Below are 27,629 nucleotides of genomic sequence, written 5' to 3' on the forward strand. Positions count from 1 at the left end.
TTCCAGGACAGAGCACAGAACGGGTTTCACTCTGAGACCAAGGCCATTCATCATCTATTTGGAACTGAGAATGAATTTCTCATAGAAACAATGGTGGTCCAGGTCCCTCTCCAGCTCGCAAGAGCCCGTGAACCCAAAATGTGGCTCAGCTGGAGAACCAACTGTACTAGGCTCCATTCTAAGAGAGAGAAGAATATAGAAAAAGGAAAAGGAAAAGGTCTTTCTGCTTTCCTGGCACCTTTCCTAAAACAAACCAAGCCCATTGTGTCTTTGGCTCCCTGCCATTTCCCCCCTTCGCCAGCACCTAACAGCCTCTCCTCAAGCATTCCAGGACTCCTGCCATTTGAAATCCTTCAGCTTGGCAGTCCCCCATACCCACCCCAGGCTGGCCCACCCTCAGCAGGCTCCAGGCCACAACACTGGACCTGCTGCCCCAATCTCAGGGTCCCTCTGCATAGGTCTGCCATCTGCTGACTCACTGAAGGAAACCAGCCAATCAACTCGTGATCAAGTGTGAGGGCTGACTGCGCGTTGGCGCTCCCGTGAGTATGCACAACAGCTCCTGGCAGACGTTCAGATCTGGAAGCTTCAAGGTGTAGGGAAGCATCCCCAGCAGAAGAACAGCTGCATTGCTACAAGCATTGGCCGTAATCCAGGCCCTGTGCTACGTGGTTTGTCAAATATTTCAGCACCAAGAAGAATGATGTGAGCACTTGAACTATAGCACCAATGAAACAAACGTGCATTATCTCATTTAGTTTTCATAACAACCTAGGAGCATGCGAAGGTCATACCCCCAATTTACTCAGTAAAAAACAAACAAACAAACAAAAAACCAAGCCTCAGGTGCCTGGAGATTAAATCATGCACTGCAAGAATACGCTGGTTAAGTAATGAAACTAGGACTCCAAGCCAGGCTGCCTGTGATGCCTGAGTCCATGTCTTCAGCAGTGGGCCACCTGGGAGCCAGTGCTCCCCACCCCCTGCCCCCTCCACAGATGGGGTCCAAAACCCAGGCTCAACGGCCCCGGGCTGTTTGTGCTTTTGTCAGCCTCTTCCCTTCCTTGTCTTCTGAACTCACGGACTCTTAAGAGGTCTCACCTTTCCCCCAAGTTGAGGGGAGGGTAGAGGGGACAGAAAGTCTGGGAGCCCTGGCCCATATGTGAACAGGGAGCGTGCGGGCCGTCTTTATGACCACTGCCTCCGTGGATCTAATTAGAGGTTTTCTCAAGCCTCCTTGAAGCCACAAGAACCCGTAATTGTCAAACAGGTGAGTCATGTTATAGATCGTTCCATCTTGAAATAAAACATTTAGAATAGTAGGTTCATTCAAAAGCTGTTACCTGGAATCAGAAGGATTGGTATATTTTACGCAAAAAGAAAAAAAATTAGAAAATATAAATTTCCTTTGCAATCCAGTATGAAACATGCATACTCACTAGTCAAAGAGCTAAAGAAGCAAGTAGACACCTAGGGGGACCAAGCTTCCCCTGAGGTCTGAAAGTAGGTTTACTAAGTCAAGGACAGCACAGTCTCACCCACCCCTGAACTTCCTAGAATTGAATATCTGTTTGGTTCTTTAGGGTGATTCATTGTTCTTCAAAGACAAAAACAAACAAACAAACCCAGGACACACCTTGTCTGCTAACATGTGACCTCAGAGATACGCCCTTTACATCTACAAGATCAAAATGTCCCTCTTCTGCAAGATAGAACTTTTGGTGTCACCTAGCTCAGTTTTAAGTTCTGTATTCTAGGAAGACAATTGGGCATCTCCTCCATTTAAAACAGCTATCATATGTGTAGTTCTGTCAGCAAAAGGATTCTGACCCAGAAGGAAGACTCCCATCCCCATCCCTGCCACCCAACCTGGAGGTGCAAGCCCCTTCCCACCCTGCCCCCTCAGCTTCCTTCTCCAAGGACCAACCGCACACTCCTCAAAGGCTGCCTCTGACAGCTTAGCTGGAGAATAAAACTAAGAAGAGGGAAAGGGAAAGTGAGAAGGTGAGGACAGAGGGAGGAGGGTTAGGGACCTTCCTCCGGTGCTTATTCTTGGGTTGGCTGCTCTGCCAGGAGGTCTGGCAAATGGAGGGCCAGGCCATCTTTGTTTTCAGGCTGATTCATCCTTTGCTGAATGCAACACAGTCCTGGCTGGGAAATTTGTTCTACTTTATTCCATTCTGGCAAATCAAGTATGCAAGGATATGGTGACAGCATCAGATGAAAGTTAAAGACTATCTGGTGCTCCTTCCGGATCCCTATTTGGGGCGTCTGCACCCATCCCCCAGCTGCTCAGGGCTCAGGACTATGTCCTTTGATGGACTTGCCCTCAGCCAGCGTGCTGCCTCACACAAGCTTATGGGGGTGTGATAGACACTGAATGTTTGTGTCCCTCTAGAATTCATAGGTGGAACCCTAACCCCTTATGTGATGGTATTTGGAGGTGGGGCCTTTGAGAGGTGATTAGGTCATGAGGGTGGAGCCTTCATGAATGAGATTGTACTCTTATAAAAGAGACCTCAGAGAACTCCTTTATCCCTTCTGCCATGTGAGGACACAGTGAGAAGATGGCCGTCTGTCTATGAAGCAAGAAGTGGGTTCTCACCAGACACTGAACCTGCAAGTGCCTTGATCTTGAACTTCCCCGGCCTCCAGAACTGAAATAAATAAATTTCTATTGTTTATAAGCCACTCAGTCTATGGCATTCTGTTATAGCAGCCTGAACAGACTGAAACAGAGTGGTTGGTAGCCAATGCCAGGCTGATGGAGAGACCAAAGGCTTGGCCCCAGCCTCAGTTAAGGATGACTCGGAAGGACCATTCCCAGCTCCAGAGCATCCTGTGTCATTGGCCGAGGTCTCCATAGCAACTGCCTCAGAGTTGAGCTCCTCCCTCTCCCCAGCCTGCCTTCGTCCCATTCATCCTTATAGCTGTACACATGGCTTTCCACAACATTCATGAGGTCCCATAATATTAATACTTAGTTTCATAAAAGGATAGATCCAAGAATCATTCATATGTATAGGAGAAAGGATAATTTTTTCTAATTCCTTCAACTTATACATTAACTGAGCAGAAAGGTTATAGGTTTGCTATTAATTGGGACCTTTAAAGAAGTTCTGCTACCGCGGACGTCTCTCCAGAATGAATACAGTTACGCTGTCATCTGGCCTTGGGGTCACCCTGCTTGGAGACAGATGGGTATCAGTGGGTGGCACCACAGCATTCCCTACTTCCCATGAATTACATCAGTGGGGGAAAACCACCTCCTAGTGTCCCACCTGCAGTGAATCTCTCCAGCCGCCTTCACAAAGGAAAACCACTGGGTTGTGAAATTTCAGAAGCGGATGGGAGCTTAGAGGTCATGTCATCCAGCCCTTCCCAACCCAGAGTCTACAGACTTTTAAAGAGCAAAAATGGAGCTCTTCAAGTTATTTTCAATATTGTTAAAAGCCAGATTGAAATGGTGTGCTTACCCTTCAATAGCCTCAGCTAACAGGGTTGTCAATACCTATAAGTCAGTTTATTCATTAGTCCAACAACTCATCAAGCACCTGTTAGGTGCTAGACCCTGAAGATACAGAGGAGAATAAGGCAGGGAGTTGCTGGCCCACACAGAAGCTTACACTCTGGAGGGAGAGATAGACAAAACTGAGTAAACAGATAGACTTATTACATAGAAAATGGCGGCTAAGACTAAGAAAGAAAAGTAATCCATGATGCGACACAGGAAAACAGAAGGTGGAAACTAGGTGAAATGCACAAGCAGGACCTCACTGAAACTGAGTCAAACTCTAATTTGACTTCATTAATTCAAAATGGAAAACAAGGTAATTGCTACTCAACAAATATACTTCTTTTGATTAATGTTACTTTCAAAGCATGGGTCCCATGTAATTAATTAAAGAGGGTCTTCCTCTATGAAAGACTTTAAAGCAGTGATCTTTTTTTAAAAAATTAATTTTTTTCTTTTTTTTTATTGAAGTGTAGTTGATTTACAATGTTTCAGGTATACAGCAAAGTGATTCCGTTATACATATATACATATACACTCTTTTTCATACTCCTTTCCATTATAGGTTACTACAAGGTATTAAATACATTTCCCTGTGCTATACAGTAAATCCTTGTTGTTCATCTATTTTATATACAGTAGTTTGTATCTGTTAATCCCATACTCCCAATTTATCCCTCCCCCACCTTCCCCTTTGGTAACCATAAGTTTGTTTTCTATGTCTGTGGGTTTCTTTCTGTTTTGTAAATAAGTTCATTAGTGTCATATTTTAAATTCTACATAGAAGCGATATCACATGACATTTGTCTTTCTCTGTCTGATTTACTTCACTTAGTATGATAATCTCTAGGTCCATCCATGTTGCTGCAATGGCATTATTTCATTCTTTTTTATGGCTGAGTAATATTTCATTGTATCTATGTACCATATCTTCTTTGTCCATTCATCTGTCAATGGATATTTAGGTTGTAGAGCAGTGATCTTCAATCCCCTTTTAAGAAACCCAAAAAGCAGGCAACGTGTTGAGATCACATCGCTCAATTTTGGCCAGCCTGGACTGAGGCTTGGATCTCCTCCTCCCTGGAACAGGACTCTTTCCATTACATCGTGTCTCAGGTCATAGAGACGAACCAGGAAGCAGTTCTGACCCTGATTAGAAACGTGGCTCTGAGTCAAAGCTCCTGGGTTCAAAACCTGGCTCTGCCACTTCCTGGCTGAACGATCCTGAGCAGGCTGTTTTAATTCCGTGACTCAATTTCCTCCTCCACAAAATGGGGCTGCTAATAACAGTACCTCCCTCAGCTTGGTGTACCCCCTGAACGAGGGCCTATGTGCGAACAGCATGTGCCAACTGCTCGGCGGACACCAGCTGTCTCAGGCCTAGGCTCCTAGCCAGCCTGGTCTCAACAGGCCAGACAGACAGCCTGGTTCTGTGAGTGGCTCTCCGCAGCCCTGTCTTATACACGAGCACTGGTAAGTTTTAGGGGTTGAGTGACACGGGAGGGGTGGAGCTTCCCTGCCTACATCCAGGTGAGCTTTTAGTAATAGCTCATCTCCTCTCAGTCATCTTTCTGGAAAAGCATGAGGTTAACTCTTCAGATGTCTTTTTTTTTTTTTTTAATTGGGGTATAGTTGCTTTACAATGGTGTGTTCGTTTCTGCTGTACAACAAAGTGAATCAGCTATACATATACATATATCCCCATATCCCCTCCCTCTTGCGTCTCCCTCCCACCCTCCCTATCCTACCCTTCTAGGTGGTCACAAAGCACCGAGCTGAGCTCCCTGTGCTACACTGCAGGTTCCCACTAGCTATCTATTTTACACATGGTAGTGTATATATGTTAATCCCAATCTCCCAATTCACCCCAACCCCCCTTTCCCCCACTGTGTCCGCAAGTCCATTCTCTACGTCTGCGTCTCTATTCCTCCCCTGCCAATAGGTTCACCTGTACCATTTTTTCTAGATTCCACATATATGCTTTAATATACGATATTTGTTTTTCTCTTTCTGACTTACTTCACTCTGTATGACAGACTCTAGGTCCATCCACGACTCTACAAATGACCCATTTTTGTTCCTTTTTATGGCTGAGTAGTATTCCATTGTATCTATGTACCACTTCTTCTTTATCCATTCATCCGTCGATGGACATTTAGGTTGCTTCCATGTCTTGGCTATTGTAAATAGTGCTTCTATGAACATTGGGGTGCATGTGTCTTTTTGAATTATGGTTTTCTCAGGGTATATGCCCACACATTTGACCATTCTATTCAATAAGAAGCCTTTATGAGTCCCAGGAGCTTAGAAGAAAAAAGTCAAAGTACAAATTTAAATGGCACCTGATCGTGACCAAAGTCACCTCACACACATGAGCTCTGAACCATCCCGTGAGGTAGACAGGATACGAACGTGCTCGTGAAATCATGTATCTTTCACTGGAGGCTCAGGGTTTGATGGATTTCTTTCTTGCCTTAGCCTTTAACTTTTTTTCACTAATTTCCTTAACTAACATTTATTCAGCACTTATTAAGTGCCAGGTTCAATGTTAGGAGCTATGGAGAGAGGAGTGAAAGATGGTCATTGTCCCTGGGACATTGACACAGGGTTGGAGAGAGAGACAAGAAAAGGGATTATTAAAATGTATACCAGGACTAGAATGGAGGTGAGCTTAGAAGGTCCTGTGAGGGCAGAAAAAGGGTGTGAATCTCACTTGATTAAAGAAAGACACACACCACACACACACACACACACACAGCCTCCCTCCTTGCCCAGGAAATTACAAATAACATTCAGGGTAGGGTTAGCTGTCCTAGCTGTTTGACTCCACCATCCGTTTTGAGACACAGCTCAGAAAAATCATTTCGCCTGCCTTTCACATTTTTCTGCCTCTTTTGTTTCTCAGAAACAAGAGCCTCACGGTCGGACACAGCAGGAGACACACCAGGAATATTCAACCTGTCCTGGCAGATTTATTTCTCTGCAGAATAAATCAAGGCGTTGGTTCATTATATACTTAAAGGCTAATGACTGCATGAAGAAAAGGTTAATGCTGGATGGCGCAGCTGGGCTGGGCTGGCGTGGCCCTTCATAGGGAGAGAAGCCAGCACCCAACTGGGGAAGAAGCACCCAGGAGCCAGTCCAGCCCAGGGAGGTCCCTCGTGCGACCAGAGCCGTCTCCTCCAAGGGTTCTTATTAAATCGCATTAGCATTAACTGAAGTCAAGACACTAACCCACAGGGGCCGGAAAGCATTGACCTGCCCTCAGTAGAATACAAGTCACTGAAGGCTTCCTTTGGACAGGAAGTTTTGATAGGAGTTTGGAAAGGTTTTTAAGAGTAGGAACTGTTGGACAGTCAGGGTAGGGTGGGACGGGGATGGAGAAGGAGTTAAGTCGGGGTTGGGTAGGGCAGGATATTCCCTTGCCAGCCTATGTGAGAACTCAGTGTGGCACAGTGTTGTGGAGTGCGGACCCAGGGACTAGACTGAGGTGGGGTCCCGGATCCAACACTTAATACCTATAAGACCTTGTGCAAGTTATTTAACCTCTCTTACCTCAGTCTCCTCATCTGTAAAATGGGGATGAGAATAATAATCTACTTCATAGAGCTGTTGGGAGGATTCAATGAGTTAATACTTGGAAAGTGCTCAGAAAGGGTCCTGGCACATAAGAAAGATTCAGTGAATACCTACTCTTATAGCTATTGTTGCTGGACAGTATAGGTCACTAAGGAGCCACAGAAATAAAATGGAGGAAGTAAAGGAAAATTTTTCCTAGGTCACGATCTTGTGCCAAAGCATGTTGTATTGTGCTTTATAATTTACACAAAACTATAGAATAATTTTATAACTATAATTATCGAAATATAATTTCATGATTTTTTTAAAAAAATAGCATCTTCCCATCTGTGGTCTCCCTCCGTTTTCTGATCTGTAAAATGGTACAAATAGTACTTCCAGTATAAATCTTCCAGAATTAAATGAGATACTTCACTTAAAGTGCTCAGGAAATGTTAGCTGTTACTACTTGATACTATTCTTTGGTACCTAGTAGATGCTCATTCAATATTGGTAGAATGAATTAATAAATACTATCCTCATGAGAGCCCTATGGAATTTATTATCTTCAATTTTTTTAGGTAAAAAACAGAAGTTTAGAGAAACTCAACAGCTTTTGCAAGGTCAGCCAGCTAGCTAGGGAAAGAGCCCTGGCTCCAACCCTACTTCACCTTCCCAGATGCCACGGCTGACTCCTAAACCAGGGCGTGGTGGCCATTTGCTTAAGTTATTAACTGGCGGCTTTGCCCTCTGAACACCCCAGCTCAACCCATTCTGAGAAGTAACTCACGTGACCAACACAGGTGACTAGGGTATTTCCTGCTGGCCTGGGCTGAGCTGAGCTGTGTTTCCTGCCATCTTTTCACGGGCTCTGACACAGTCAGAATATTAGAAGGAATACCATGCCTCAGTGATTTTCAAAGCCATTACAGGAAGCTTCCTAAGGCCGTCTTGGGAAAACAAAAACAAAAACGGCTCCAGATGTCAGACTGATGATTAAAAATCCAAATTTAAAATTTTACATTATGTGTATCTTACCACAATTGAAAAATAAATTCAAGTTTAACATTCAAAGAATTGAAAATCATGATTAGTTTATTTTAGTTCTAGGTTCATCTGCTCTTTAATCCAGAGCCCATTTATGGGCCTCGCGTCTCATCAGAAGTCAGCAGGATGCCACTGGATCTTCATAGGTGACTTCCTGGTCCTCCAGCCAGCCTTACTCTCTGACTAGGGTCCCTTCTTGTGCCTTAGGAAACTCCTTATGGACCCGGGGTCCCATGAAAAGGCCCCTGCAGCCTTGGCTCTGTAAACGAAGTTTGCGGGAGTTTCCTGCAAAAATAAACCCCTCATGGCAACTTTCAGCCCTGAAACTGACAGGCAGGCTTTCAGATACTTCAAAAAAAAAAAAAAAAGATTTTCTAAAATGCATCTCTTTGATAACTCACCTAGAGAGAGACAGAATTTGAGGATAAAAACTAAGGAGTTATAATCGAATCTGTCTTCTTTGAAGTTGCTATAACAGGCTTAGAACTTACAGAAACAGCTGCAGTGATTTTGAATTGAACCAAATTCCAAATGAAGACTGAAGCAGAGAGAAATCATCGAACTCGAGTACTAAAGGAGAACTTAGCGATAACCTTGTCCAACCACTTCACTTTCCAGATAAAGCTACTAACCAGCAGGGAGGTGAAACGACTTACCCAAGGTCACACGGCCACTTAGTCAGAGCTTCACTCTCTCCAGGAGAAGGGCTCCTTGCCCATGTGACTGAAGTCTGTGTCAGCCATTTGCCTGAGGCCCTGGGCAAGGGCCAATGACAGAAAAATGGACTCCCCGCACCCAAAGTCTAGGCACTACCTCCATAATGTGAGGAACCATTTTCTGTGCAGCAAATAAAGTCTCCATTGCCCTCCACTGAATGAATCTGGTCCCTTGAAGATTTGGAAAATGGTGGCAAAGCACTGTTGCCAAGAACAGCTCGAGGTTGCTTATCCTCTAAATTCTGAATTTGCAAAAAAATAAAAATAAAAACTCAACAAACGAAAACCTAGAAGCAATAAATATACAACTGCACTCTTGGAGATAGACTGCATCCTACCTGTCTTGCGGTAAAAGTCGTGTCAGGAAGGTTCAGGATGCTCCAGTCTCCTCCTCTTCCCAGGCCCCCAAAAGGCCTCCTGAGGAATTACAGCCACAGTGAGGTTCAGGGAAACTAATAGAACATAATTAAAGTCCCTTGGCGTCTGGAACCATGGAAAGGGATAGAAGAACAAATTCCTCCATCAACCTGTTCTTTAATTCAGCGAAGGGCTGGGTGCGGGACACTGGGAATTTTGTGCAAGGTCCTACCCCTGGATTGTTGGAACAGGAAATGTGGGTCTGTTCCCCATGCTGTGACCTGAATATGCATTTTCCCTTTCTCAGCCTCAGGTTTCCCATCTTTCACGTCTAGGGGTCTTTACTGCCTTCTCATTACCCTTAAGTGACAATAAAATGAGACCCTACGTTTTATCATCTTCACTCCAGCCTCATTACAGACAAGATCTGTGCATTCTTCCAAAGGCCAGGAGAAAATCTTGACCACCCCCATAACATCCTTCACTTAAAAAAAAAAAGAAAATTAAAGACGATTAGCCACTTCTATTTAGATTAGTTCTAATCCTGGCGGCATGTTAAAATCACCAAGGAGCTTTTTAAAAATACATCTCCCTTTTTAAAAAAGCCTCTTCCCTTCTCTTCCACTTAATAAATGATCATAATCATGGCTACTGCAGATTCAGGGCTTACTTTGTGCCGGGCAGTGGGCTGCATACACTCTTTACATAGATTTTCACACTGGACGCTCACAGCCCACCTCTCTGTTTCATAGAAGGTGCAGCTGAGCCTCGGAGATTAGCAGCAGGAGTATAACCCAGCTCCCGCGAAGAAAGTAACCGGTTGGGAAACTGTGCTCTTGGCAAATGACTGTCATTAGGGGACACTAGTTATCAGAGGAACAGAAATATGAGCCCTTCCTCTCTGGTCTGCATAAGGTGGGCACAGCATTCTATGACTGGTGATATTGTTAGCTAAGTGAACTCAATGACGTCGAATAGTTTCTAGAGACCCGTGTAGTTTGTCTCCTATCACTTATTCCAGAATATCATGGACACAAAGTGAATGCAGAAGCTTGGTTGATTTTCATACGAAATGCTCTGAATTCACTTCCAGGAAGAGGCACAGAACTGGTGTGACTAGAAGTCCTCAGCAAGGCTGGTAAAATTCAGGAGTTGACACACCCAGGTGATTTTTTTTTTTTTTTTTTTTTGATCCGCACCTTGTGATGGCCGTGGTTAGCATTACCACCAGGGGCACGAGGCAATGCTCTCCAGAGCCGGCCTTCCTTTCCCAGGCTTTTCAGACCTTTCATATACGTCCAACCTCTTTTCACTGTAAATCAACTATACTCCAATATAAAATAAAAATTAAATTAAAAAAAAAAAAAGAAACACATAATCATATGTTATCCTCAGTATGACTTGTGGCTTGTGACCTTGATGAATGCAGAGGGGAAGACTGAAGAGAGGCTGAGAGTTCAAAGGACAACCCAGGGCTACAGACTGTGAGGCCAGGGCTCTTTCCAGAATGTGCATCTCTAACCAGCTTCCTCAGACCCCTCCTTAACCCCAGGGCCTAACTAGCTCTCATCTTTGAGCCAGCCTGAGATACTCCACCTCAAAAATCAAATAATAGTGATCTTTCCCCAATTCAGGAAAAAAAAAAAAAAAGTTAATGGATGGAATTCTCCACTAAAAGTTCTCCTCTCACATATTTTCCTTAAACTCATGGTCTCTTATGTCCATATGTTTGCAACTGAGTGCTGGTAAGAACACAGGCAAGTGAGTGAGTGAGTGAATCAATGAATGAAGGAAGAAAGGAATAAATAGTAAAAAAAAAAAAAAAAAAAAAATCAATGGGAATCCCTGGGCAGGTGACCAGTGTGATTTGACAGTTTCCTATGGACACACCTGCTCATGGTTGTGATCTTACATTGTGCAGTAATACACTTCTGCTAGTAAAATTGTTCCTGCTTCATGTGATGAGATGCTGAATAACATCAGCTTTTCCATCCTTTAAACAGCACCCTGTCTCCAGGTTGCCCCCACCAACCTTGCACACCTTCCCACCAGCTGCTCCGACTGGAGAGAGTAAAGCAGGGGCAGGACCTGGGCTGGGAGAGCCGACCAGGGAGGGGCAACCCTCCCACTGACGCTCTGACCCGCAAGTGCCAGCTCACACGGGAGAGAACAGAAACGCAGCAGCAGGCTTTCTGATTCCTTTCTGGGGAGACCCACAGATGAAGCTAAGCAGGGAACTAATTCTCGTTTTTTAAATTCCCCAGAATAATTTCTTATTGCGCTTAAGGCCTAAGACAAATATCAAAGCTGGAAATCACAACCAGTTTTGAGCTCCCTTTTACTCTGACTTCACACTTTGTGGACTGATACATCTCACGCACCCCACTGGAGCCCGAATTCCAGGCTGAACAAAACCCTATCCAGCTGTGACCATGCTCGCTGCTCTCCCATCACAGTTAGATCCGAAATGGGAAACTGGCTGGGGGCCTAGGGTGTGAGGAAGGAAAAAGGCAGGGGGAAATGGATGGCTCTGAAAGGCAATTAAGGGGGCCGTCCGACCAGAGTTCAGGTGGAAACCTAGTTTTTTTTCTTTTTTTTAAGATTTTTTTGATGTGGACCATATTTAAAGTCTTTATTGAATTTGTTACAGTATTGCTTCTGTTTTATGGTTTTTGAATTTTTGGCCACGAGGCATGTGGGAATCTTAGCTCCCCGACCAGGGATCGAACCTGCACCTCCTGCGTTGGAAGGTGAAGTCTCAACCACTGGACAGCCAGGGAAGTCCCAGAAACCTACAGTTTACTCTCCTGAGCTCACCCCGCCAGGCCTGTCAGGGCTGCGTGAGCTGTGGATTCCTCCTCCTCCTCCTCCCCTCCCTGAACCTTGGGCATTCCTGGTTCCCCAGCTGCCTAGCACTTAAAGCCCCAAGCTCTCTGCACAGCAAAATACAACTGATTCATGACCCGGGCTTATGAAGCACACAGAACAAGTCTGATAAAATACACATTTATTAGAAATTTTTCAGCAGCATCATTTCCATTTGCTTTCTAATCAAAGTACATGTCAAAGTAATTTACAATAAGCACTCAAAATATGAGCAAAAAATATTTTGAGAACTTGGGAAAAAAATCATCAGTAGTACATGTTTCATCGATCCATCCATCCATTCATACACTCATTCATTCGTTGTTTTAAAAATGTGCCATAGTAGCACAGAGAGCCAGGAATCCTACCTACTTAGTGTGGAAACTGTGTATTCCTGCCACGGTTCCCGCTGTGGAGACTACAGCCACTATTCAAGAGGAGGGCTAGGCTCCTCAAAAGGTACGATTTTGCCAAGGACCTAAAAAAGGCTCAATAAGAACGGTTTCCCTTTCTATTCATGTTCAACTGAGGAAATAAATAGTCATCATAAGGAAATTTTCACACACAGAAAAAACCACAAACCCAGCTGAGGCTTTGCTTAACCGGTATTTGATTTGCACCATCCTTTATGAAGACACAGATTTGCTTTCAGTTAATTCAGCTCCTGAGCTCCAGTTTCTAGGGTAGGTGACCACCTGAGATGCCAGGCAAGGGTGTCAATCACCCTATGGTCCATCAAGTGAAAGTTCATGCGATTAGATACAAACTCTTCGCAGGACACTTACACTTAATGACATGGGACGTTCTCAGACATTAAAATAAAAGTGTTGACTTGGCAGAGAGCAAGATAACACACAGGAGACAGTGTTCTGGTTAGACAACGCAAACACGCAGAAGGGTGGGACTGAATTGCTTTTCCACCTACTGCATCACTATCATTACGCTATTCATCAGGTTACATGTAATACTGAACATTAAGTGCTGATGTGTGAAAACGGACCCAGGAGTGGCCTGGATTCCCTTCCTTGATAATTCTATAGGGACTATGAGTGGTGCCTCCTCTTCTGACATGGCTAAAGGCCCCAAGTCAATTCCTTTCTTCAGTGGATCATTTTCTTTTTTTAAATTAATTAATTAATTATATTTTTGGCTGTGTTGGGTCTTTGTTGCTGTGCGCGGGCTTTCTCTAGTTGTGGCGAGCAGGGGCTACTCTTCATTGCAGTGCACAGGTTTCTCATTGCGGTGGCCTCTCCCGTTGCGGAGCACGGGCTCTAGGCACGTGGGTTCAGTAGTTGTGGCGCACGGGCTTAGTTGCTCCGCGGCATGTGGGATCTTCCCGGACCAGGGCTCGAACCCATGTCCCCTGCATTGGCAGGTGGATTCTCAACCACTGTGCCACCAGGGAAGTCCCAATGGATCATTTAATGTAATGATCACCAACCAATTCAGCAGATACTCTCATTAGCAAATTTAATGATGTGATAATCTTTCCAAAATTTACAAATATACAATATATTTATAGCATTACCTTCAGATAGCTTCAGTGCAAAGATATACATATAGTACACTGTGATAATTATTTGTAAAAATATGAGATGAATAAAAAAGACACACAAGGTATTGTTTCCACAAATATTTCCAACTACAGGAGTACAGGGGAAAAAATATTTTTTTAATAAAGTACTGAACGTTAATTTTTTTCATCTGTTTGTAAAAAATATATGTGCAAAAGTGTGTTTCTAATTATTCCCTAAATAGCTGGCACAGCTATGCCTCAGAGTCTTCTCTAACGAGATTTGCGGTGTCTTTAAATGTGTCTTCTGTTGCACTGTAGGTTGGACTTGGGCCTTTTTTCCAAGAAATCTTATCAGGGGGAGAAGGTGATGGAGGTGGGGTCACAGCAGCACCAACCTTTGGTTCACTCTCCATCTAAGACCACAAAGAAACAGGAATCAGCCATTTATTCCCCCGACGAGATGGGAGACGGTTTTGTGTGAAGAAGACAAATCTTGGCCAATTTGCTCAGAATCATCTGAGTGTATGCCTGATTTAGCAAGTTAATACTAAGAAAGAATGCCTGGGCTGAGAAAAATTGTTAAAAATTACCTCGGAATAGAATGGATTTTCAAAGTTGGCATTTTGTTTCGGTTTTCGTTTGAAGATATTCCACTTTGTTGCCTAAGTGAAAAGAGGAAACAGAAAACCTTCAGTAATGGAATTTTTTGGTGGGTTTCTTCCTTCTGCTTAGGTTTTAAAATTTCTTCTTACAGAGGGAGAAAGCAATCTGGGACCTGGGACCACGTGACCTGGCCCATGTAGTAAATTGTTCAATTCTTCCTCGGCTGGGCCTTGAACAGTAACTGAAACTCTTTGGGCTCTTTTTATCTAATAATTTCAAAAAAAATTCCTTGATCTGAAGTGTACAGTTTACAGAATCTGTGCCCAGAGTATCTAGAAGCTTTGACAGAGCCAGGCAAGAGATTTCTTCAGGGGCTGCCTGAAAATTTAAGGAACAAGCCAGATTGTAACTCTCGTTTCCTAAAATGATGTCTTGATCCTTGGTCAACTCAAACACGTTCTGTCTCGCTTCATCATTTCCTCCTGTAATCAATAATAATAATGGCAACAAAAACAACTAACATTTATTGAGTGCTTACTATGTGTCGGGGACTATTCCAAGAGCTTTACAAGTTTCTGATGTAATCTTCCCAAGGACTCTGTGAGGTAGATGCTCTTTTGCAGAGGAGGAAAGGCAGTCACAGCAAACTCATTTAACTAAATTGTAGATAGAGGAGTAGGCAGGGCCTCCAGGATACGGAGGTCTCAAAACTGAAGAACCCAAAGAGAAATCACCCCAGTCTATGATGAGTGGCCCCTGTCTGGCTGAAAAGCTGCCCATGGCAGCAGTGCTGGCCACGGCCCTGCTGCCGGATGTAAGGAGACAAGAGAACAGGGGATGAGGAAACAGCCTCCTTCCACAGGGCTAAGGTAGCCCACGTGCTTTATGGATTGTCTCTTGCTCTGTGAAAGTAGGGGGCCAACATGCGAAGGAGTGGGGAGCATGTGAATACAGGAGAAGTAGAAGAGGCCATTCACCCACATTTAAGTGAGCACCTACTCGGCACGAGGGCAAGATGGAGACACTCAGGTCAGAGCCTGGCCTCGGGAAACCTACACTTCAATAGGGAAGGCTAAAACTCATTGCTTCGGTATGGAATGGCTACATGGAGCTGAGTAACTACTAACAAGAGAAGTGCGGGTGATTTTCATTGTCGTCTCCTTGGGAAATCCAATGCATGTCGACACGACTTTTGAAAATGACAGGACTAAGTCACAGGACTTCATGTTCTTTGAGTCCTTTGAGCAGATTTATTGATGAAAGAGAAACCTGTGAGCCCCTCTGGCATATCAAGGTCAACCTAGGGTCATCCTAACCAAAGGCTTCTACTGCTTTAAGCCTCCCTGGCTGTTCTCTCAGTTCCCAGAAGGCAAAGGTCATAGAAAAATCCCTGGATGTACCATGGAGGACAGACCTTAGAGGGTCTCAGCCTCAACTGATTAAAAAAAAAGAAGCAGGGCTTCCCTGGTGGCGCAGTGGTTGAGAATCTGCCTGCCAATGCAGGGGACACGGGTTCGAGCCCTGGTCTGGGAAGATCCCACATGCCGCGGAGCTACTAGGCCCGTGAGCCACGACTACTGAGCCTGCGCGTCTGGAGCCTGTGCTCCGCAACAAGAGAGGCCGCGACAGTGAGAGGCCCGCGCACCGCGATGAAGAGTGGCCCCCGCTTGCCGCAACTGGAGAAAGCCCTCGCACAGAAACGAAGACCCAACACAGCCACAGATAAATAAATAAATAAATAAAAATTAAAAAAAAAAAAAAAAAAAAGAAGCAGAGCCAATGTACTGCAAAGATGGAGATGAGAAAGAAAAGGACTCTAATTGGTAAACATTCGCTCTCACTTGAAAGACTCTCAGTGTTTCTGATGACTGATGTGCAGGTCAGACGTTGCAGCATCTCCATCACACTTCCCTTCCTGCTCAGCTGTGAGAGAACACTGCCTAGGGAAGATCACTAGACTGGAAATGGACTGAGAAAAGATGTTGAGAATATAAAATAGATCTGGCACTGCTGTGGAGTTGAGTCAGACTTGGGGAACCAAATATGTGACATTCAAGTATTCTGGTGTCTGTGGAAAATCAGTGTTCGAAATAAACTTTTCAATGTAGCTTAAAGAAAAAAAATTCAGTCCCTTGAAAATATGAAATATGCAAAATATGAAACTGGAAATTCCTTTCTAAGACAACATTCGTGTGTGTGAGTGTGTGTGTGTGTGTGTGTGTGTGTGTGTGTGTGAGAAGGAATTAGTAAATGGAATATGAAAAGGTGGACAAGGTGACCTTTGTTATAAGCTCTCCTCATCAGCATCAATTTAGTTCAACTTTCATTTTGACGCAAATAAGCAGAACAGGAACCAATCTGTGAGGTGCTGAAAATCCAACATGACTTTGCAGATACCAATTTTGTTTATAGATTATGCAATTTGAGAATAGGGATTGTAAAAAGTGGTAAGATTTCTAACTACCCCTGGGCTTTTGTTTCTTTATATTACTTCACAGAAGTCATAGAACCTTAAAACTGAGACATTCCAGATCCTATTGTTCTCAACTGGGAGAGCATGTTTGGGGGCCAGGGGCGGGGGAGGGAGCGATTTCTGGGATCACAATGCACTGGGTAAAACACTACTGGCACTTAGTGGACAGGGGCCAGGAATATTAAAATGTCCTGCAATGTATAGGATACTTTTGTACCAAAAAGAACTGCCCCTCCCAATAAGCCAATAGTGCCCCCATTGAGAAACATTAAGACTCTAGTGCTCAGAGGTAAAACAGTTGCCCAGAATCAAACAGCTATATCTGAGCTAGCTTCCTATGTGTCTGTTAAAACTAATGATATATTATCCATTAATATTAAGTTTTGTATCAAGTTTATTTATTGAATTTCTCTCTGTAGACAACATAGTTTACAAATTTCAAAGGGCCTGCAGACAAGATAGAGAAGCTCCATCTAGTGGTCTTTGTTTCTTTTAATCTTCTGTATTAAACACTGTGCCTGGCACATTGAGGGCAGTAATGTTCACTGGATGGTTAGATGGAAGATGGACAGATGGATAGATGAAGAGTGTAAATTAGTGCCATCTAGTGGTGAACATTGGTAACAAGAGTAGAGCTAAAAACAACATACATTATTAAGGGAACAAAGATATACACTGTAGAAAAATTGTATTGCACGGGAAAGGAAAACGTCCTCTATATGCATCACTGACACAGTGAGGTCTTTATTCATACTAAGTTGTTATCTCAAATTAAACGCCTCTGATTTGAAGAGGCTGGGTCCAGAAGTCGGCTGCCCTTCTTTTCTGCTTTACCTCCCATGTCACAAGGAACATCATTACCAACTCAGTGTTAGAATGTAGCTTTACTCAGTGGAAAGTTTTTCAGTTTATGATAAAATTATCTTTACTAACTGCCTATACATCTTGGGCTCTGTGAGCCTATCAGGGTCTCTCTAGTTTGCCTAGGATTAATAAACCCAGCAATTCCAAAGTCCTTCCCAAATCCCATATCATTTCAGTAGTCAGTCACTGTTACCTGAGTTTCATCAGCACTTGGGGAAGTTGGCTTTGTGTCTGGAGCTAATTCAGCAGGGTTTATGGGACTTCCATAGTTTTCGTTATACACATTTCCAGATTCAGTCACCTGTGTGCATATTGAAGGCCATTATTCAGTTTTGAAAGAATTTTTGCTATAAAGTTTCTTACCAGCTCTTTGGTTCTGTTTATCACCTTGCTCTCCCACGAACATGATCAGGCATCATTTTTATTATATGAGACGAACCCTGTGGTCCAGGAATAAACACCACTCTCGTCTCCCCAAAATCAGGAGCACCAACTACTAAGTTGTCTATCTGATGCCTTACTCTTGGGAGGCAAATACACCCATCACTGGTCACACTCTCATGTAGTAATAGCAACTTCTACGATGTTCTCTAGGGCCCCTTACTCCCCACTGTTGACCACAGTTTTGGATAAAGGATACTCTGGTTGTATATTGGCAGCCAAATCCTAATAGAACAGTATGAATTATTTCCAACCGCATTGGTGAACTGAGAGTTTTACGTTTGGATATTTAGAATAAAATTATTAATTTCAGAGGACTGCTTAAAAGAGGTTGAAGTTTTTTTTTTAATATTTGTTTATTTATTTATTTATGGCTGTGTTGGGTCTTCGTTTCTGTGCGAGGGCTTTCTCTAGTTGTGACAAGCGGGGACCACTCTTCATCGCGGTGCGCGGGCCTCTCACTATCGCGGCCTCTCTTGTTGCGGAGCACAGGCTCCAGACGCGTAGGCTCAGTAGTTGTGGCTCATGGGCCCAGCTGCTCCGCGGCATGTGGGATCTTCCCAGACCAGGGCTCGAACCCATGTCCCCTGCATTGGCAGGCAGATTCTCAACCACTGCGCCACCAGGGAAGCCCAAAGAGGTTGAATTTTTAAAACAAGAGGCATAATGACATTAATACCCCTCTAGATATTTTCTGTAACACTCATGTGATTCCGAGGTTCCCTCTTAAAGCACAAATTACCATGGATATATAATTAATAAATTACAGGGTAGAAATTCACCCCTTTTCCTATATTTTTACATTCACCACTTTATTTCTTCTCAAACTTGGGAATGTATTGGTAAACATGGCTTCGTTTTATTTCAAGGGAAAATGCCAAAAATCTATTTTATCATGTGATTAAAATTTTGCTATCTGGATATTAAAGGATCAGGCAAAATGCTTTCAAGATTCAAATATTGCTGATCTTAAGAAATCTATTCATAAAATAAACATTTCTGTCTTACATTAAAATGTACTATACCTTGTGAGTTCAAAAGAAGTTTAGGTGTTAACAGTGAAACTGTATTTTGCCGAGGCCCTAGCTGTTTTGACAAAGGAAAGACAGGCTAACTAACAGTTGACAGGCACTGGAGTGGCGCTGGGGCTACTGATCTAGACCTAATGAAGAGTTCTGTTCCTTCATCCATACATCTATCTCATCTCCCTGTTCCTCTTAAAGATGAGTGAGTAATAGGGCCTCATCAAAGGAAATTTATGTACCTGCCTATCAACTTCGAAGACCTTTGTACTTTCCAGAAAAGTATGGCAAGGGCAAGCAGGGAGGTCACCTCAAATCACACCCTTGTGATACCAGTCAGAACCCAGAGAGTGTGCCCAGTACCCCAAACCTCTGCATAATGACCTGACGACCATCCACTCATTCAGTTCACAGATATTTACGGAGAGCCCGTATGTGTGTGTCAGGCACAGTGTTTGCCGAGCCTCTGAATATGCACTCAGACCTCTTGCTCTGACCACTCAAGATGAAAAGGCTCTTGGTCGGCACCCCCAGAATGGCTGCCAAAACCCAGGATTCTGATTGTTTTCAGGCCTTCTGTCCTTGGGTCAGTCCTGTTACTGCAGGGAGTGAAGCTGAGGAAGCGACCAGTGTGCTTCCTTCCATGGAGGGAAGGTTGGGAGGACCCTAAAGGCACATTATTCCAAAGAACAAGATCCAGCAACAGCCAATCCTGACAGCAAAGACTGTGATTTCTCACCGGGGTTGTTGTTGGCTGAGCCACTTTGACGGCAGTGTCCCTGGAGGTGTATGTCGGGTTTTCAAATATTATGGGCGGCTTCCCCAGGTCCATGGCAAAATGTTCACTCTGATGGAGGGAAAAATAAAGATCATACCGTGCTGATCTGATTCGTACACAGAGGAGGATGTGCTCCTCACACCTGGAGGTACGCTAGGTGCTACGTCAAACTGACCCAAAAAGAACTTGCCCCCCACCTCTCCAACAAAAGCCAACGGACACACAAGGCCTCCACCCACGAGGCAAATCATTATGCAAATCGTTATGTAAAGTAACGTAAGTGCACTAACTCCTCAGGGCAGGAGAACAAAAACCCTCTTCCCTTATCCGAGTTCTCTGTGGCTCCTTAAGGCAAATAACTCACTTGGGGATTGGCTTTGGACATAGCGAAAAGGGTGGGGGGGGTGGAAAAGGAGCAAAGAGAAGAGGGAGAGGGGGAAAGAAGACAGGAGGGATAATATTGTACTTTCAGGCAGGAACAAAAAGGAAAGATTGGGGGGGAGGCAGAATACTGGGAATGATTTCCCAACAGTGATGGTAGACTTCATAGTGGATACTAGTACATTCATAAAGTATTTGGTCCTCACAGGAGGGATTATTTTACAGATGGAGACAGAGTGATCAAGCTCCATCCCTACTATTACATACTTAGCAGGTGGCAGAGTTGTGATCTGAACCAACCACTGACTCTAAAACTACTGTTTATCCCAACACTACACACTGGTGGGAAAATATATGAGACTAGGAAACATGTTATTTCCCTGCCTCTTCCTTTAAACATACAAAAAGTCATCAAATAAAAACAGAATATCACGGTCCCTCTCCCTTGCTCCCCAAAAAACATAGATTGTTGAAGACTCCAGTTAAACTTAAAACTGTTCATGATTCCAGTTCAACCGTGTGGCTTAGATCAGGGGTTAATTTCAATTTCATTACTAATGTTTTTAGACACATTTCTACAACAAACTTAGTGTTTCCTAACTTTGTATAGTGAGGGGGCATACTGTATTTCATTTTTTTCTAGGTGAATTTTATTCTTTATAAAAAGTGTTTCTTTGATAAAACAGTAAAAATGATAACCTTCAAATAGTCACTTTGAAACCAAACTCACCATCGCCATTGATCTGTCAATAGCAGACTCGGGCCCCAAACCAGATACTCCAATATCCATGTTAACATCATCCCCTGATCTGAAGGTCACCCCATTTCCATTTTCAGAGGATTTGCTAAGACTGCTTAAGCTGAAAAGAAGTAATCAGTATCTTATTATTTTTAAAAAACAATCTTTTGCAATAGGGTTCTTTCTTTGTACCTTTTCCTAGCTCTTCCTTAAATGAAAGGCTCGATTCCCACTTAGAATTTACACATCATGTATGGGAATAAATTCCCTTAGTGACCTGGAAATGTTCGAGCACATTCCCGAATGCTTGCGATCCAGGAGAGGACCAACTGGGCAGAAAAGAAAGAAAGAAAGCCTGGTCCCTCAAACAGCCAACGCTGTTCTCCAGTGTAACCTCAACGTACAACCCTTTGACTCTAAAATGTGATTTGTACTCAGGTTTCAGAGAAGCAATCAATTAAGACATTGTGATTTGAAGTGACTGCTTTAAGTTCAGTATTTTTTGTTTCTGCAGAATAGGTGAACAGCCTAGGATGCTTTTTTAACTTAAAAGAAAAACTAAGTTATTTACGTGGTTACAGATCACACTGACTTCTAAAATCAATATTCCACCTAATGAAACTGACCTTGACAGCTTGGGCAGAGAAGGCAAAAGGGAGCCAGTTTTCCTATAGTGGAAAAATCCTAAAGTCGCTAAAGCTCCAATTATGATGATCAGGATGATTGTCAATAAGACGGCCGCTGCTGTCAAAGAGGGAAGAGGAAGCAAACATATGAACATGAGGAGAAGGAAAAGAGCCAGTAGTCTTAGCAATAGGGACTGGGGGCTAGAACCATTCATTCTTCAAAAACTGAGTTAAACAGAATATAGACAACACTCAATTTAGTTACCATGATGCACTCCCATGTCCCTCGTATTCTTAAAACTTACTTGTTCCGGGAGGAATGCCTTTTGAAAGCCCTATTTCACAATATTCCCCCACGTAGGTACTAGGACATCTGAAAGGAAAAGAAGAATCATTCACAAGCTGTTGATTTCTTAGGCTCTGATTGTAATCTGACTGTGGAAAGTCACTTTTGAGGGAATACCTGTGGCATCTACAGAATCAGCCTCAACAAATAAACCTATTGGTGTCTTCTCTAATCTATGGAATTCCTCCTTGGAGACTGAAACTGGAAACCTTCATTGTGTTCTTTCCTTTGACATGCTTTCGTTAAATATCATCTTGCTCCACGTTAAGAGCTTTCTTGATAATTCTCTGCTCTCCAAATCTTTAGCCCAGGCTCTGCTCCTCGTGAGCGCCTAGCACTGTAACAGCTCTGCTGACAGCTGCTCTCCCACAATCCAATTATAATTAGCAATCTGAGGTGAGTAGGAAAATGGGGTTGTCACTCCTGTAACTCCTTGCTCTCCAAAGCATGGCCCACAGTTCTGTGGCATCTCCTGGGAGCTTGTCAGAAATGCAGCATCCCTGTAAATGAGATGGGCATTTTTTCCAGAGCCCCAGGTGATTCTAACGCACATTATACTTTGAGAAGCACTGCCTTAGTTCTCTGTGGACTCCCCCATTGGAGGGCAAGCTGGTTATGATGTGAAAATTAGCGAACTGGCAAGGTTCTTGTACTTGTTTTTCTGGCTACTTTGAGGTCTCAAATTCCCCCCAGAAGATGCAAGACCTACAGCATTCAGACTTACTTGCATTTGGGGAGGTCATTCTCGTCAAAATAGCAGTTTCCTCCATTCATACACCTGCATGGATGGGGCATGATGATAGGACTTTCGATCGCTGCAGAAAGGGAAAGCCACGCAGGTGTTAGTCAGTCGCACTCAGCAGACACCCCCTACCATGCAAACCTGCTTCAGCCCAGGGCTGGAGTGGGGAGCCCATGTGATGGGGCAGCTAATTAGTCTCCCTTTTAAATGTCACCTTCCCCTTAAGTCAGATGAATTTCTTTATCAATAAGGTCTTGGGAGTCACATACATTTGGTAGGGGGAAAAAAAGGCAGTTTATAGCATTTCCCACAACCCCCCCCCAAAACAGTGGTGAGATACTAGACTCCAGAATATATACTAATAGTTAAAAAGGACATTGTGGTAAAGGAAATCTCTTAGGACATTGACATTTTCTTTTGAAGTTTTCAGAATTCTTCTCTTTGAATACAGTTGGAATCAAGAATTCAACTTAGGCGCACCCCGAAACTTCCACTAAAGGCTCCGAAGCGTCAGCAATCCGTTCATCAATAAATGGACACGTAGACAGATAAATAGACGCTTAATGGACAGCTGGTTGGAGATCTCCTCATTTTTTAAGACCTTCAAAATTGCCCTTGCTGAAGATTGTAATCTTGCCAATATTTCCCCAGTAGCATTAGGATAAGAGTGGGGATAGGGGAAGGGGAGGGGGTAGTTTTTACTTGCTGAGTTCATGCTCTAAACCTGCCAACTTTTCAGCCTGGTTGGGAAGTCAACAGGAGGGGCCTTGTTTAACCGCTTGCGCCCCCTGGTGGCAGAACATGGTTACGCCTCTTCATTTCCCCATCAGCTAAAGCAGGGGGAAGGGCCCAAGGATGTGAGCCATAAAATGGGCCACTAGTGAACAGCAGGATGATTTTCTAACACCCTTATCAAGCACTGGATACTAGTTAGGGACACTAACTAGTTACTCCCTATGGCTTATTAACTCCTTAATTTAAAAGAGTCACTGAAGAAAGGTCTTGCCAAGAATAGATCATCTATAGCATTTGGGACGAGAATTAAACCACTGCTTACTTACTTACTTCCAGCTTCCATCTCCCAAGAGCATAAGGTACATTTTAAAACGTGGCCCTTTTTCAGTTGTCCAAACTTTGAAATGAGCACGTGGGAAAACCAGTGAACCTCCTCTAGGCCTCCCCTCCGTACTGGATAAGCGCCCCCGTCCCACCTCAGGAGCCTGGCTCTCCACCTTGAGGAGCTCTTGTTAAGACTGAATAGATTCTGGGGCGATTGGGATCCAGTATGGGGTGGAGAAAGGAGGAAGAGGCCTTACAGAAAACTCACTCTTCAAAATGTCTTTATAGGCAACACAACAGTCGATTTAGGGGCACTGGATCTAAATCTCTGCAGATTTTGGCAAATAATTCTCAGAAATCATTGGAACACAAGATCTGTTTGGCCCCTTAAGTCCCACTCAGCTCTGTTCATATTTTCCACATCTCCCATCCCTCTTTCTAGCCATCCCCACTCTATTCTGCAAGAGACCAGTAAACAGGGATTCTTCATGCTCCTGAAAAAGGTGAAGCATGGGTAAGGGAACCTACTAACGAAGGCAAAGGAGCTCTCCCAGGCCCCCATGGCTGCCCAGGCAGTGTCCCTACCTGCATCACACTCAGTGACGCTCCCTTCTATAAATTTGGAGCCTTGGGGACAGGCACAGGTGTATCCCTCAGGTCTCAGAAGGCAAAGGTGGCTGCAGACCTTTTTACAGCGGTTGGGCACTGGAAAGCAGAAGAGAACAGTGGTTAGTTTCTGAGGAGGGAACGAATACCCCAACCAAGGACATGCCCATCCACTGAGTTGTGGCCAGGTGACATCAGAGCCCAGGCAACATCCCAACACCTTTAAGCCACGTGCCACCTGGCAACTCACCCTCATTTACACTACCTTCCCCTGCCACCCCACCAAAGTGGCACAGCCCCGCCCCGTGCCCTCCATCCCACTTCTGTACCCCTCACATTTTCTTCTGGCATCATTTATCTCCCCTGTTGCTCTGGCAGCTTTGGAAGGTAGGTGTCTGTCTGGTTCACTGCATGACCTCAAAAACCAATCAGCACTAAGCAATTTGAGATATTTCTAAAAGGTCAGTAAGACCCCATTATTATATCAAGACTTGTCATCACCCAAATTTGGATAGATCATAAAGTGTGGCCCAGCCAAAGCATACATTGGATGTGATTTCCACCCCTGCTCTCCACGGAGAACTTTCTTCTGGGCTTCAGTTTCATTATTTGCAAGATTAGGGAATTTAGAGCTATGATTATCAGAATCACCTGGGAGCTATTCACAATGATGGATGCCCTGTCACAGAAATCCAGATTTAAATCGCTCTGGGATGGAACTCAAGTATTACCGTTAAAAGCGCCTCAGGTAATTCTAGAGTCTTCTGAACACTAGCTTAGCATATATTATGATTTATCCAAGGATTAGGTCGTCTCTAAATTCCTTCTCAGACTAACATTCTATAATCCTGATTCTCTGTCATGCAAAAACGTGACCATGAACGAGGCATGGCTGTAAAAAGCCTCACTCAAAACCTGTCCCATGACCATTTCTTCAGCTCTCTAGAGCACAGCTTTCAAATTTTAATGTCGTACAAATAACCTGGGGAATCGGATTCAAGAGGGCTGGGATGGGGCCTGAGAGTCTGCGCTTCCAACCAGCCCCCGTATTGCACCAGTGCTCCTGGTCCATGGCCCACACTTTGAGTAGAGCAGGGATTCTCACAATGTTGTTCCTGACCCAGCAACATCAGCATCCCCTGGGAACTTGTCAGAAATGCAAATTCTTAGGCCACCTCAGGCATATTAAGTCAGAAACCCCTCAGGTGGGACCCAGCAAGGCGTGTTCAACAAGCTCTCTAGACGTTTCTGACACGTGCTAAACTTGGAGAGCTATTGGTCCAGAGTAAATGCTAATCTGGCACAGCTGGGCTGAGTCTCTGGCCTACTCATCAATCAACACTTTGCAAAGGAGGCTCAGAGTATCAGCTGGCTGAGATGCTTTTCAGGGAAAGTCTCCAGATTTTCCTCTGCCTGACTCCTGGGCTGTCCTCTGTACAGGGGCCGGAGGGGGCTCCGCAGGTATCCTGGGCTCTCCCCTCCTGCCCTTGAAACTGCCAAACATAAGAGCTGCAGGAGCATTTAGGACACAAGAGCTATTGTATCAGTGGGATCTGGAATGTTCTGGAGAAGGTCTGGAGAAGGGTAATCACTACCAGCAACACAAGGGGGCTAATCCCTAGAAAAGGCATTTGCCGCCAGTGTAATCTCCTGGGAGCCTCCGTTCTGCACTTCAATTTGTCAAGACTGATTCAGGCTCTCAGAGTATCAGAGAACTCAGGGGGACCTCAGGCTCCACATCTGTTTCACATGCAAGGATCAGAAGGGAGGTGACTTGTCAAAGGCCACACAGCCACAGAATGCAATCTGGAATTGGGTACACTGATAGCTGGACCAGAACAGAAAGATGCTGAGCTTTGGGGTGAATGGCATTGAGTTTAAAAACCATTTCTGGGTTTAAAGCTTATCCGCTGGTTGTGTGACTTGGGCGCACCAGTTACTAAATCTTTCCTATCGTCAGTTTCCTTATTTGTGAGATGAGAATTAAACCTCTTTATAAGTTTGGGAGAAGATTAATTGAAGGAGCAGATGTCTGGGTTAATCCTGAAGACAGAATCTGACATATAGAACTTAATAAAAGTCTATTTCCTTTCCTCACTTCAAAAATGTCCTTTCCCCACTATACATTATTGATACTCTATAAAATAGACAACTGATGGGAACATACTGTATAGCACAGGGAACTCTACCTGATGCACTGTGGTAACCTAAGTGGGAAGGAAGTCCAAAAGGGAGGGGAGATCTGTACCTGTATGGCTGATTCATTTGTTGTGCAGTGGAGGCTAGCACAACATTGTAAAGCAACCGTACTCCAATAAAAATTAATTTAAAAAAAAGGAAGATATTTCCAAAAAAAAGATTTGACAGAATATTTTGATATATAATTACCTATATCTGAAATAAAAATCATTAAAGACATCAGTGAATAAAAATGTGCCCACGGGGAAAAAAAAATGTCCTTTCCCTTTCACGTTACTCCACACAATGATGAAGGATGAATTAGAACACAGGTAACCTGAGGAAGCAGGACCCAGAACTCAGAAAATGAGAAAGAAGGGAGGATGCAGAAACGCATCCTTTAAGCTTTAAGCTAAGGCTCGCATAGCTCAGGATGACTTGACTAGCCTGGCCTTGCAATTGCTAGAGTGGGTAAGACTTCTGATGTCCACGAAGCCTATTATGTGACTTGTCAACCCAACGCACATTTAGCAGGGGGTCTGACACCTACTGGATTCTGTGGCCTAAGAGTACAACCCCACAACTCCAAGCAGCAACAAGGACTGAAGTATTTTTACTCCATATCTGCTGGTGGTGTGCATCATTTCATTTGACCTCCAATTTTATCTTCTTTGGTCAAAACGGTTAAAATACACACAGACGCAGACACACACACACAAACATGTTTCAGGCACAGGGAGATCAGCCTATTATTATCCACCACCATTTTCCAAAAAAAAATAGCCATTAATTTGAAATAAGGTTGGTGACTACCTGACTGATTATATCTCCATTGATGGAAGATTCGAACTTGCGTGAGCCAAGGGTTCACTACCAGCAATTTCTCTTTCTCGTCTCGCCCAAATTTATCTTGGATCCATACTTCTCCCTTATCCTTAGATGTCCAGTATAACTGGCTCTCGAAGATGTCCAGACTATAAGGGGTCATTGCTGTTCACCCACAGGGGAAAAGCAAAAGAAAACAAGGTTACTGAAAAGAAGATACCTGAGCCCCACTTCTATGTCAGAAGTCAAACTGCTTGGATCAATCTCTTAGGCAACACTTTAAAATTCCAGCAACATTCAGGCAGACTCTCTGTACACACGACCATGAAAGTGTGCTGCACCAGGAGATCAAGATGACAGAAATTAAAATAGA

At 43.9% G+C, this 27,629-nt stretch overlaps 1 protein-coding gene and 1 long non-coding RNA gene across 2 annotated transcripts in view; one reads left to right on the forward strand and one right to left on the reverse strand.

Annotated features, from left to right (window-relative positions):
- LOC309662605 overlaps positions 1-27,629 on the forward strand; it is a 111,546-nt gene that overhangs the window by 52,733 nt on the left and 31,184 nt on the right. The gene's annotated exons all lie outside the window — the stretch shown is intronic.
- Positions 12,183-27,629, reverse strand: part of LRP2 (LDL receptor related protein 2) — a 199,779-nt gene continuing 184,332 nt past the window's right edge. Inside the window, exons 70-79 of the mRNA XM_082465320.1 lie at positions 27,245-27,421; positions 24,233-24,352; positions 22,571-22,661; positions 21,806-21,873; positions 21,501-21,618; positions 20,866-20,995; positions 19,716-19,823; positions 17,707-17,814; positions 14,164-14,235; positions 12,183-13,986 (exon numbers count right to left, since the gene is read on the reverse strand). Coding sequence (XP_082321446.1) covers positions 13,825-13,986; positions 14,164-14,235; positions 17,707-17,814; positions 19,716-19,823; positions 20,866-20,995; positions 21,501-21,618; positions 21,806-21,873; positions 22,571-22,661; positions 24,233-24,352; positions 27,245-27,421 — 1,154 coding nt within the window. The 3' untranslated portion in view covers positions 12,183-13,824. The remainder of the gene's footprint in view (positions 13,987-14,163; positions 14,236-17,706; positions 17,815-19,715; positions 19,824-20,865; positions 20,996-21,500; positions 21,619-21,805; positions 21,874-22,570; positions 22,662-24,232; positions 24,353-27,244; positions 27,422-27,629) is intronic.

Source organism: Balaenoptera physalus (genome assembly GCF_965194825.1).
Source record: "Balaenoptera physalus genome assembly, chromosome: 6".
In the NCBI taxonomy this organism is placed as follows: Eukaryota; Metazoa; Chordata; class Mammalia; order Artiodactyla; family Balaenopteridae; genus Balaenoptera; species Balaenoptera physalus.